Raw genomic sequence first — 14,014 nt, forward strand, 5'->3', positions numbered from 1 at the left:
ACGAAATAGCAACAAACAGAATTAAATAATAGTGTGCACATCATATATATAATATTTATGAACAACGTGCAAATATATCCCTATTGCTAAGTTTGATAATATATTACTATTTGTTTAAAATTGTTGATAAATTTATTATTTATTTATTAATATTGATAAATATATGTTTTATATAGCTATGCATTTTTTAATGGTAGAGTAAATATGGAGCTATATAATGAATAGCTATATTGTTTAGAAAATTTTAATTTTGGCTTTTTTTTTTTTGTCATTTTTTTATTTATACTATTTTGGCTATATATGATTTTTTTTTTTTGTAATTTACTTTATCACCAAAAGGGGAGCCAAACATTCAGGCGATTTGCTACATGCTTATGCATACACAATTTTGAAGCAAGCGATTTTAACAAGAACAATTAATATTTTTTTAAGATAGAGAGATGGCAAAGTAGGAATGATTAATTATATATTTTATGGTGTAAAATTGGGAATGCATAATTGTATGTATATATATACATGTTTTACACACCATTTTTACATAATTTTTGAATATATATGGAGTGTAGACTTGGAGAAAAGAATGGCTTGTTCATCTTTTTCGTCTACAAGTATCGTTGACAATCTTTAACTATTTTTAACTAGTGTGCCTGCTTGCCACCTTGCTGATGAACCTGTGGAGAAAACAAAATGAGAATGAACATGCAGACTTGCATATAGGTTATATTATTTTCCCGTAATTTTCTAGAAACATGAAATGTGTTTATTTTTTTTTTCTGAATAAATGAAATATAGGGTGGTAAAAAATTGTATATGCATATTTTTAATTTTTTTAATGTCTATGAAAAATACAATGAGCTTAAAAAAGAAGTTAATGTTTACGTGCTTGGATAAGAGAAAGTTGATATCTGTGAATGTAAAAAGGAAGGGAGTAATATATTTAAACAAAAAATTTATTAACAGTTTAATATATACAAAAGAAGATGAGATATACAAAATTAATGATTTGAAAGAGTCTTATAAATTAAGAGGTGGTGATATTTTAGAAGATAAGGATAGACATATACCTAAGGAGCATCCAAACAATATCATTTCAAATAGTTTATGTGATAAATTGTCTGATTTAGAAAGCTTGAAGTATGAACATGGAGAAGGTGAAGAAAATAATTTAGCTAGCTCACCAAGTTTGAACAATGAATTTACACCCTCAGATTATGAACTAAGATTGTATAAAAATAAATGTATGATACCAATTTATTGGATTAAAAAATTAGAAAAATTAAAAAATATAAATGCTATAAATTGCATAGAATATTTAAAGGGAGATAATTTATTATATTTTGATAATTATAAAAATAAAGGATTATTAAAATTTTTAAACGATGAAAAAAAGAAATATAGTAATTGTATAATTTTATCACGTGTTGGTGATTTTTATGAAACATATGGTTTAGATTCCATATTTCTAATTGAATTTTTAAATATAAAAAAGATGAATAATAAATTGTCTTGTGGATTTATAAAAAGTAGTATAAATAAAGCTTTAAGTATATTAACAAATAATAATTTAAATGTATGTATATATGAAGAAATAAATGAACAATCCCTTAAAGCAAAAAAAAGGTATCTATCTCAAATTGTTACTCCTGAAATGCCAATATATTTAAACAACATACAATATTGTTTAGAAAATGATCAAAATAAGGATGGAGTAGATGAAGAAAATAGTAACAACACATTTGCAAATTCTTATGATATAGACAATAATTTAAACATAAAAGAAATAGTTTGTATTTACATTGAAGGGAAAAACATTTTCTCCTTAAGTAAAATCAACTTAAGTTTAAAAACGATATCTCTATATGATAATATAACATTTGATGTTTTAAATGTTTATCTAAAAAATACAAACTTTTTAAAAGCATATATACACCAACATAACAATACAACGTTTACAAAAAAAATAACAGAATTATTTAAGATTGAAAACTATTACCTTTTTAACAATTTTAATAACAGCTTTGAATTTCATATGTTTATTTTAGACAAACTAAAAAAGCATATTAATATTAGTGGATTGTTTAGGGTTATAAAAAATAAAAATATATTTAGCATAAGCAAAGAGGATAAAAATGATGGGAGTGATAAAAAAGAGTTGGAAAAAAATTTTGAATATTCCTTTTCTTCTTATTGTACACCATTAAATATTTTTACTAGCTATAATATGGGTTTATATAAACAAAATAATTGTTATGAGAATCGAAATAATTTTTTATTTTACAATATTATTGATGTAAAAAATAAAAATTCGAACAGCATAAACATTGCAGAATCGTTAGAATTTTTTAAAAATTTATTTATTTTTTATCCCCCTTTTAGTGTAACAAAACATATAAGATATATAAATGAATATATTCAAAAAAATGTAGACACATTAATAATATCAAATGTTAGACCGTTTAAAAATAATATAATTATTACCCTTTTGTCAAATTTTAAAGCCGATCATATAATTTTAAAAAAAATATTAAGCAACGTTCTAGCAGTACACAAATGTATGAATACATATGACTACTCTTTTTTGTCATCCTTATTCCATGTTTTAAATCATCAAAATTCGTTCAAATTAAATATAATAAAATTTTACAACTTATTAGAAAATATTAAAAAAATATTAACAACAAATTTATATTTGTCTAACTCTCAATTCTCTTATAATTCAAAACTTTTGGCATTTAACGAGTTTGTTTTATATCATGAAAGTGAAACAAGCAACATTATCAATGAAAATTTATTGACGGAGCAAAATGAAGATCTAGAGAAAAATCGAAATGCCTTACTACAAAGTATATTAGACCAGTATGGTGAAATAAATAAACAAACAGAGGAATATAATATAGAATTGCTTAACAAGGTTTTGAAAATTGACAACCCAAATGGAATTATAGGAGTTAAACGTGGGAAAGGAGGGTTAGAAAAAAATAAAAATAACAAAACTTCAAAAACTGATAATAATGAGTCTCATATATTTTTTCATCCTTTAAACAAAAAAGGAGACATAATGAAAAACATTTTTGTGACCGATGATGTTTTAAAAAAAATCAAACTATATTTTGCTTCGATAAATAGAAAAAAAAAAAAAATAAATGAAATAATTAAAAATATTAACATGAATTTGGCTTCTTCTGTGCATATCCTTTCTTTTGTATCAAATTTTCTGCAAATCGTTCAGGTAAAAGCATATCGCTAGCTCGGGCTAGCATTGGCAAGTTCGCTCATTACATTCATAATTAATTTATGACGTTTTTTACCCTTTGTAGGCATTTTACAATCACACGATTAACAGTATAAACCGCGGTTGGAACTTACCCCTATGTAAGCACTTAAATGTAAAGTATGAAACAAAACATTTTCAAACTGTTGAAGAAAAACTGAAATATATTCAAAAGCATATGTATAGCGCTTGTAAAGAAAATGAACAAACTCATCAAGTTACACAAAATGATGAACAAACTGAACAATTAGATAATGATAATTCTTTTAGTGCCACCTCAAAATTAAAAGACGAAGAAAATAATAAAATTTTAGAAAATGTTGATAAAAATGTGATAGAGGAAATTAAAAAAATATATAATAACAAAAATTATACTAACGATAGTTTAACCTATATAATGGGATTAAAGCCGTATAATATGAATAAAGACAATGTTACAAAATATAATGTTTTATTGAAAAAAAAAAAATTTATTTTATTAACAGGAGAAAATATGAGTGGCAAAACGACACTGTCCTTTACTATCATGTGCATTTTATTTTTAGCAAACTTAGGTATGGATTTTTAACCATATTTCATATATGTTATTGTGTATAATAATTTTCTTTATCCATATGGTGTTTCACATTTTCTCAACTTTTACTTAGGAATGTATGCCCCATGCGATAAGGGAAGTATTATCGGGAGGTTCCGAGAGTTTTATAGTTTAAAAAATATTAATTATCAAGAACAGATTGAAAACATGTCTTTATTTAGGGAACAAACACATTATATAAATTCGATCATTGAGGAAATAAAAGAAAACTATAGTATGAACAAAACAAATACTAGAGATGAAGAAATTTTTATTCTTTTTGATGAGCCATGTATAGCTACTACCCCCCTTGACAATGCAGGTAACTGTTCGCTTAAATTGGATAATCTAATTGTGCCATAAATAAGTTTATTCCATTATATGTTTGCCTATTTAAAATTTTTTCCATATATATATACATCTTTTCTTTTATTTTTTCTGGCTTTAAACCAAATATAGTAATAATCAGTGCTGTAGCTGAATATTTGAAAAACTACTGTGGTATTATTATATCTCACAATTATGATTTACTGAATAAAATATACCAAAGTGAAAATATCGAATTTAAGAAGATTAATGATAATGTAAATTATCTTAGGGATCAACCAAATGAATGTGTATTGACATTGGAAGACGGAATTTGTAAAAGTAGTCAAGCTTTAGAAACTTGTAAATATACAAATACAGATTCAAATGTTTTAAAGCTTTTAAAAATATATGAAAAAAAATATAAACTTATATACAATCTTAGTAATACATTATATTATAAATTTTTAAAATACCTTAAGGACAAAAAAGAAAATAAAGCTGACTTGAATAAATTTTTTGATAATTTTTATGAAAGTTATAAAAATGGAAAATATAATACGGACACAAAAAATGACAATGAAGATGAGCAAAGAAGAAATTGCGAATATGTCACAGACATTTTTAACTTCAACGAGATAAGCGAAATCATAAGCCGCGAAAATATAAATGGTGATACCAGTGGAACCAACAAAAAATTTGAGCTTAACGAAAACGACTACAACAGTTATATGGTGAAAGAAAACAACTTAGATGAAAGCGAGTCTGAAAAGGTTAGAGAAAAGTCAACTATGTGTAAAGATACCAATTTAATAAACATAAATAATGATGAGTTTTGTGAGTTTGAAAAATATTATGAAAGTGAAATCCAAATTGCTATTAATATGATTGAAAATTTTATAGAAAAAAAAATAATGTATGTTAGAATGGATGAAGATATTCCTATATTTTTTAAAAACAAAAGTATAGTATATATTCTTTGTATATTTGAAAATATTAAAAATGGTGAAAAAAAAAAACCATATTTTTATATTGGAATAAGTGATAATATTTCAGAACGAATAAAATATCATACAAAAAATTTATTAAAAAATAAAAGTCTACTAAGAAACGAAAAAAAAAATAACATACTAAATTATAAATATAATATGACACAATTTTACACATTACTATTTAATGTTGAAAATAAAAATATAGCTGCAAAATATGAGAAACAGCTAACTGAATTTCTAAAAAACTCGTATGATATTATTTCGAAATAGCCAAAACAGACACAAAAAAACTTCATTTCATATATATTGTAAAACACATTTTGTTATACTAAATGTTAATAATATAAACTTTTTTTTTTGTATGCATTTCCAATATTAAAAGTGGTATATGTCCGAAACAAAATGCGAACATTCGCTGTCGTAACATTTTTGAACAAATATATTTTTATTATAATTATAAATGATATAAATATGATTAGATTTATGAGATCTATCAATATTTTTACAATATTTATTATCCTTAAAATTTAGTATATATTCTTCATCATTATAAGATATTGAACTTATAAAATATTGGATTAATAAATATACATTATCACTATTCTGTTTATTTAAAGAATTTGTATATTGGTTTAATAAATATGTAAAAAAATTTTCATTTTCTAAAAAAAATAAATCGTTAAATTTGTTTATATTAATATTTTGTTGATTTATTTTTTGGCTTAAATTATTTTTGGTTGTCTTTTCATTATATTCTTTTATTGTATCTGCATTATGAATATAAGAATTTTTCTCTGTCTCTGTTTCATACGTATATTCATAATTGTCACTAGTCCCATGCCTATCTATGAGGCTGTTATTATTTCCATCGTTTTTATCAGGTTGGCTGATAGTTGGATCTGCATTTTCAACTTCACATTTGAACGAATCATAGTCGATGCTATTATGTATATGAACAATTTTATAAAAATAGTCTTTGGTTATTTCGGATCTAAATTTCGTTGTGTAAATTTTATTTTTTTTAAAATTTTTATACAGATTAAAATTCCAAAAAAATATAATTTTTAAAATATTATTAACATGTTTATTATCCTTTACACTATTTAAGCTAATAATTTTGTGAGCATTTGGATTTTTTAATTGTTTTCGTTTTGTCAAGTTTGTATTTTTTATTTGAATTCCGATTGAGTCATTCATATGTAAGTGCTTGTCTATTAAGAGGTGTAAATTTTTTTCCGCCATGTCATTTAGCCCATATGTATTATTTCCATATTCTTTTTCTGTATGTTCATATTTAAATATATTTTTTTCACTTATTTTATTATATATATCATTTTGTTTATAAAATGTTACTAGCGATTTTAGAATTAATTTATTTATGTCCTTTTTTTCATAAGGCTTCACATTAAATTTACTTAAAAGTAATTTATTTTTTTTATTTTTTTTGCTCGAAAATATCATTCTAAAATTACGATTTTTACTATATACGGAATTATCAATTATACATTTTAATAAAACATTATTGTCTTTGTCATTCTCATCTATATGATTAAAATTCAGTTCATTTTCATGGTTATCTAAATGTGAGAACAAATTATTTTTTTCAGTTTCAAGTGCCATATTTAGATCATCATAATTGTTAATAACATTTTCACTTTGATTATGTACATCCCAACTTTCATTATTACTTGTCTCATCATTATATATATCATTTTTTTCCTTTTTACAATTTTCTATATTTTCGTTTTTTTTTTGTGCATATAATAAAATAATGTATTTTTTTTTCTGATTATTACACATATTATCACTTAGGTCATTTATATAATAGTTTATTACATCTTCTATACTATCACTATAGAGTGAAAAATATTGGTGTAATTCTTTTTTTACCTGACTGTGTTCATTATTTATTTTTTTGTCTTCTGAATTTTCAACTTGTGTGTTATTTTTCGTTAAGGACTTACCATGTTGGATAGCAAATATCACATCACTTATTTCGCTAAAATCATCAATAGAATTTATATCTCCAATTGTACCGTCAAAATTTGATGGTTTTATTTTTTCTTGATCATTGATAGTATATTTATTTTTGCTCATAAAAAGGGTTAGCAAATTAATACTGTATATATGCCCACATTCTGCAATAGTTTGATGTATATAATTTATAAATAAATCAACAAAATATTTCATTGAATTTTCATTGTCAAAAAGAAGATAAGCCTTTTTAGTTTCTTCATCATTTGCTTGTTTTTCTTTTTTTTTGTATTGTTCATTTTTAAAGTCTTCATAAAAGCTATCTGGGTTTCCATTAATTTTATTTAAAAAAAATCGAGCGTAATTAATCAGATATTCATTATAATCCCAATTTAAAACATGAATATTTTTTACAATTATATGAAATGAAATTTTATCATTTGTTGAACTATCTAATATTAAAATGTCGTTTAAACATATTTTTATATTAAAATAGTTGTAAATAAATAAACATAATTCAATTAAAAAAATAAACAATACAATATCTTTATTTTTATATTCCCCAATATTATCATATTCTATATCAAAATAAAGCCATCTCTTTTCATTACTTATTATTAATTCATATAAATTCATATCTCTATCTTCTTCATCCTCAACACTGGTGCTTGGAGAGGAATTTCCGACATGTCCATCGACGTCTTTATAATATATTTCCCTTAATGATAATGTGTAAAAACTGTAAAATTTTAGAAACTCATAAAAATTGTCTATTATAAAACATCTTTTTGCATTTTCAAGTTCTTCCGTATATAGAATAATATTTTTTTTTTTATAAATAGATAGATTGCTATTTGTATGACCAGGAAGTTGATTTATTATGTCATCAACTTCACCATGTTCATTGCGCTCGTTTTCTGTAACCTTTTCATAATAGTTTAATGCATCATGCTGTTTGTAAAAAATTTTTTTTTTTATAGGATTGGATGTGTTGTTATCATTATATTTTTTAATTTTTTTTAATATAGCATATTTTTCAACATTTAAATATAGTGAAATTTGGTTGTTGTTTTTTCTTTTTCCATAAAAACTTTCTGCATCGATTACCATTGTGAGTTGTTGTTAATATGTGACTGTAGTAAAGGGAATTGAGGATAGTAGCTGGGTATACTAAACAGGGCTACATTCTTTATGCACACAAATATGCATATATATATGTACATACATATATTATATATATTGGCGCGCGTAGAAAAAATAATATGACTTGGTGTGAATTGATAAAATTTTCCATGAACTTATAATATTGTCATTTAATTAAATTTTGTAAAAATAAATTATACAACAAATAATGATCTTATTCGTTCTTTTATTTTATCTTCAAATATTTTGTCTCGTATTTCGTCACCGACCTGAATAAAAAATCAAGAATGTATTTACAACATGAAGATAATAAAACGGGTGAACATACATGGAAAAAATATGCAGATATATAGGGATTAAATTACTTGATATAGAGGATTTAAAATAATCAAATCAAGAAATATCGTTTTGTAAATGTCCTTTAAAAAGTCTGATAAATTGGCCATATCTTTATGAGTGAGTAAAACGAACTTGTAAGCTGCAATTGTAAAAAGAGAAAAGTCAGCCAAAATATGATTCCATATTTTAATATGCACATGTAAGGAATAAAATAAGCAGATCTCATTCATATACATGCACATAGCTAACCTGTGAGGGTTTCAAAGTAATGCAACTTGTATAAAGGCGTATTAAAGGAATTAAAGTTTCCGACATGTAAATTATTTTGGGTATTTAATAGATTTTGTTCGTGTGTTTTTGTATTTACGTTAATATTTTTACCCCCATTATCCATCAGCTTATATAAGTTTTTTAATTTTTTATTTGGTTGTATATTAAAGCATAAGTAATTTATTGCATATATTGAACCTAGTAACAATTTCTCAGTCTCATTTTTACTTTCTTTATTTTCGCGTCCTAATTTTTTACTATCAATTTTATTTTTTTCCTGATCATTGTTTTTTAAGCAAGTATTGAAAATTGGCTGGTTTTTGTAAAAAATATAAAAATAGTAATCTCGGGAATTTTCAGAGACGTCTGCACTTTTCTCATTTAGCATGTTATTTGTATTTGTGTAACTATTTTTATTTTGTATATTTTATCAAATAATCCGTATTGGGGTTACGTACAAGTATGTATATTTTCCAAAAATAATATCAACTGTTTTATATGTTTTTTTTTTTTTTTCAAAATTTGTATAAATAATTATTTTTATACCTTTTATTGGTGAGTTTTTAAAAAAAGAAAAGGACGAAAAGTTTATATAAAATATTTATATATATATTTATGGATATTTTAGGAAATATAAAAACAATTTGTTAAACTGTAGAGAAATATGGAATATATTTTTTTTATAATTTTTTTTTTTTTTCAAAAAATTTTCGCTTTAAAAATTCAGTAGATTTTACAATTTTCGTATAGCCTTGAATAAATTTAGGATGTGCAACTTAGATATGATATAGGGCCTGGAAATTTTTTGATACATATAAAACCGGAACTATGTTAAATTCATGGTACGGAAAAAAAGGTATTACTAAATATTTCGAAAAACTTATAAAATATATTTAAAAAAATTTTACTCTTAAAGTATATAATTATATATTTGAGGTTGAATAACTATTGTAAAAAAATATCTATTTAAATAAATTTAAGGTACATTTGAATTATAAAGATATATAGAAAATAAATAAAAATATAATGTATGGGTGAGTATTAAAATTGTTTAAATGAAAAATATATAAATAATGAACAAATCAGAAAAAATCCAAACTTTTCGGAAAATTTGCTACAAAATTTAAGAGATACCATATTTGAGAATAATAATCGTCCAAATATGAATTCTAGTGAAAACTCGTCTTTTCTACAAACAAATTTAGAGAAGCATAATAATTTTCACATTAATGAATCAGAAAAGTTTAGAGATAATCAAATAAATACAAATTGTACGAATACTATAAGGAGAGTAGATGATGTGGATGAAGGAGGTGTAGCAATTCCTCGGTGTAATCATAGCACCAATGATAATAATTCGAATAATAATTTTAAGGCTTCAAAAAAGGAGAGCTCATTACAAAACTTACACAATAGTGATGTAGAGAGTGCTGATTTTATACCTAACCCATTTAATAGTAGCAAACAAGATTTAAATGAAGGCACAAAGAATATATCAAGTATTGAAAATGCATGTACTTTTGAAATGAACGAAATTACACCTAATAAGGGTGTAGAGCAAAACAAGGTGGAACAACATAATAGAAAGTATGGAGAAATGGAAAATAGCCATAAAATATGTGACGAAGAAATAAGCAAAAATTTTGAAATGAAAAGTGGAAACGAACATAGTTTTAGTAAGGAAATAAAAGCGTTGGACCCTCCTAAAAGTGTTTATGAATATAATCATAATGTTATATATCACGAACTATATATTGAATTATTAGAAGTAAATAAAAAATTACAAAGTGAAATAAAAAATTTAGAAAAAATAATAGAAATGCAAAAAGAATTATTAAAAAGTAAAGAAGAGGACACATTTGAACATAATATGATTGAGAAAAGGAAAATGGGCAGTAAAAGTTTTGTTAATAATAATTATTTTTTAAATTTTTTTAATAAAAAAAATAAAACTCCCAAAAAAAAAGATGATGAACATGGAAAGGTTGATAACGAAGAGGATAATGAAAATTTTGAAAAAGATGGAGTAGCTGAATCGGGTTATAATTATAATCGGAGAGGGAAAGGAAGTATGACAAGGTTTCAGAATATGCCTTTTTCATTTTTTAGTGATAAAAGCAGTAAACAAAAAAAGCAATCAAGTGCTGAAGCAATAGGTACAGTAAATTTTTCAATAGAAGGAAAAGACAACGGAAATCAAAAAACAAAAAAAACGTCAGGGACTTTGAAATGGGGAAAACAATTTGATTATAAATGGATGAGATCTATTAATAATTCTAACAGCTTTCAAGAATGTGAGCATATATATAATGATGATTTAAAGGAGCTTGATGAAATGGATGATGATCGAAACAATGATATGAATAAATATATGAAATTATCTTTACGTGAAAATGAATATTCTGAATTTTATGATAATGAAGAGAATTGTATTTATGATAATTCACAAGATTCCTATAATAATAACAAAGGAAGTAAAATAAATAAAAAAAAAAGCTATTCGTTTTTTAAAGATAAGCAAAATTCAAGAGAAAGCGATAAATATACAGATAGTGAATATAAAGACATAATTACAATTAAAGAAATAACCCATATAAAATATTGGTATAATAAAATTATACCTTTAATGAATGATGAAAAAAAAAAATATGCATTAATCGAACTAATAATGATGAATTATATGCCTCAAGTTATAAAAGAATATTTTTGGAAAGCAAATATCAATAACAAATTAAATATAACTGACTATTTTGTTAAAATATTAATTAAAAATGCAAACTTTATACAAATATATATATACATAAATAATAAGCAATATCATAATAACTTTTCTCGTTATTTTAAAAGTTTAATAAATTTAGAAAAAAGTAGCATAAATGTTGTGCCCTCACCATCAAGTGGGACTTGTTTTGCAGATGAAAATGAATTAATAAACACAGTAAAAGAAAGTGAACTTTTTAAAAAAATGGTGAACGCAGGAATTTTTATAGAAGATGATGAAGAGGGTAGTAATGATTCAAAAGAGAGTGGTAAAGATATAAAAATGAATAGCGAATTAAATAGTACATCAAATCTTAATAAGGATGAAGAATGTGATAAGGAAAATGATAAAAGAGAAAAAGTTGAAATGAAAAAATTCGAACATTTAGATATAGATATACTTCAACGTTATTCAATTCATAAATTTTTTTATCAAATATTAATCGATTTAGATAGAACTATGTATATAATAAAAAAAAACCAAGAGTATTATCAACGGAATAGTGTAAATCAAGACAATTTTTTGTTCGATTTAAATATCCCTGATACCAAAAAAAACTTAAACAAGCTTCTGCAAATGTATGTTATGTTTAAGCCTGAGTTAGGGTAAGTACAAAAGGGGAGAAGCATGAGCATGCATATATATATTTTTGATGGTTTGCTTATTTATCTGCTTCTTCTTCATTGATTTGTGAATTTTCTTCCATAGGTATATTCAAGGAATGTCATACATCGCCTTAGTATTTTTGTTACACTGCAAACTGGAAAAAGCATTCATCCATTTTGCAAATTTTATGGTAAGAAGCCCCTTCGAAAATGATATACAAAAACATGGTTTTGATTTTTGTTACAATTTTGCATTTTATCACCTATTAAGTATGTCAATATTATTACGTTGGGTTGATTATAGTTGATGTTGTTATTTTTATATTTGTTTTTTTTGCAGGAATATAAGAGCATGCGCAACCTGTACAGCTTTAACAAACAGGAAATACAAATATTTTTATTTACAATTAAGGAAATGCTGACAAAAAAAAACATTGAAGTTTATAAAGAAATCGTTAAACATTATAATATAGATAATATATTTATTCAATGGGCTTACACGATGTTTTTAACGTAATTTTTTTTATTTAAAAATTTAATGTGAATTTGTTTAGCTTGTTGTAAGAAGTTTACTATATGTATGTCTGTGGATATATAAGTATTTAGTATATAACATAATATCATATGTATTTTTCTCTTTACACTTCCATCCTTTTCAGGTGTTTACCTTTCCGTATTTTCATTCGCACATTTGATATCTATACATTTAATGAAAAAATAATATTCGAGGTAAATAAAAAATGGCTTTATAAAGTATATAATTTTTACATAATAAAAAAAGAGAAATGCATTCATAATATGTTATATATATTTTTCCCCCTATTCAGACAATTATATGTATATTTACATATTTTAACAAATTCCATTCTATGGAAAATGTTGACACAATGATAAAACATTTGTCTTCCTTTTCGTTTGACATGGATATACAAGTAAGTCCTTTTATATATCCCTACAATTGTTTTCACACACCATTTTTGATAAATTTCGTTTAATTTGTGAAATATTGTAAAACTTTTTTTTAGGAGGATAAGTTTTTTTCGATGTTAAAAAAATCAAAAATCAAAAAAAGGAAAATTATATATTATAGGGAAAAATACCTTTCCACCATTAGTAGTAAGACGGATTAATTTTATCAAGTTTTTTGTTCTGTCGATGATTGTATTATATGTCATACTAATATGAAATAAACTTTTTATATGATGATTCCTTTTTAGAAAATGAAGAAATCCCCGAGAATTAAACAAAATTAAGTGGCGAAATTTATATAATTCGAAAATATTTCGAAAAACAGTAACAAGTTTAAAATATGTTATATACATATTATTTATGTTTTTTTATATATGATAGATATTTTAAATTTTGTGAAAAGATAAAAATATAATTTAACTTTGTTATTATTCATTTGTTTTGGTTATAATACTATTATATATATACAATTATTTTTTAAAAACAAGCAAACCTTTTTAAAGTCTTTTTTTAAATAAATTTTACAACACACATGCTACATTGTAGCAAATCATAATTGTAAAAATAACATTATATTATACCATTTAATGATAAAAAAAAATATAAATATTTTATATTCGAATATTTGCTAACCATAGGAATATTTTGTTCTCTCCGGATATGTGAAAGAATTGTAGAGAGAAAAAAATAATGTTAAGCTCATGAATTTAAAAAAAATAAATAAAATTAAAAAACAAAAAAAATATTATAAAAAATGGTATTAGTATTATTGGAATTATGTAGACTGAAAAATTATCGTGTAGAATTATA

The 14,014-nt window shown here is 23.6% G+C and overlaps 4 protein-coding genes across 4 annotated transcripts; 2 read left to right on the forward strand and 2 right to left on the reverse strand.

Annotated features, from left to right (window-relative positions):
* Positions 1-781: 781 nt before the first annotated feature.
* Positions 782-5,413, forward strand: PCHAS_1037600 (DNA mismatch repair protein, putative; the record flags this gene model as incomplete). The annotated part of the gene is made up of 4 exons (XM_016798463.1): positions 782-3,229; positions 3,318-3,825; positions 3,919-4,167; positions 4,305-5,413. 4 exons carry the CDS (start codon positions 782-784, stop codon positions 5,411-5,413), a joined length of 4,314 nt encoding a protein of 1,437 aa, XP_016655667.1.
* Positions 5,414-5,518: 105 nt separating this feature from the next.
* PCHAS_1037700 (conserved Plasmodium protein, unknown function) lies at positions 5,519-8,227 on the reverse strand (the record flags this gene model as incomplete). Its single annotated transcript, XM_737841.2, has 1 exon — positions 5,519-8,227. The coding sequence occupies one exon, from the start codon at positions 8,225-8,227 to the stop codon at positions 5,519-5,521; it is 2,709 nt and encodes a 902-aa protein (XP_742934.2).
* Positions 8,228-8,454: 227 nt separating this feature from the next.
* PCHAS_1037800 (trafficking protein particle complex subunit 1, putative) lies at positions 8,455-9,257 on the reverse strand (the record flags this gene model as incomplete). Its single annotated transcript, XM_737842.1, has 3 exons — positions 8,455-8,529; positions 8,626-8,738; positions 8,849-9,257. 3 exons carry the CDS (start codon positions 9,255-9,257, stop codon positions 8,455-8,457), a joined length of 597 nt encoding a protein of 198 aa, XP_742935.1.
* Positions 9,258-10,031: 774 nt separating this feature from the next.
* On the forward strand, positions 10,032-13,478 carry PCHAS_1037900 (GTPase-activating protein, putative; the record flags this gene model as incomplete). The annotated part of the gene is made up of 7 exons (XM_016798464.1): positions 10,032-12,235; positions 12,339-12,426; positions 12,576-12,748; positions 12,895-12,964; positions 13,063-13,167; positions 13,261-13,351; positions 13,453-13,478. The coding sequence occupies 7 exons, from the start codon at positions 10,032-10,034 to the stop codon at positions 13,476-13,478; spliced, it is 2,757 nt and encodes a 918-aa protein (XP_016655668.1).
* Positions 13,479-14,014: the final 536 nt, after the last annotated feature.

This window comes from Plasmodium chabaudi (genome assembly GCF_900002335.3).
Source record: "Plasmodium chabaudi chabaudi strain AS genome assembly, chromosome: 10".
Classification (NCBI taxonomy): Eukaryota; Apicomplexa; class Aconoidasida; order Haemosporida; family Plasmodiidae; genus Plasmodium; species Plasmodium chabaudi.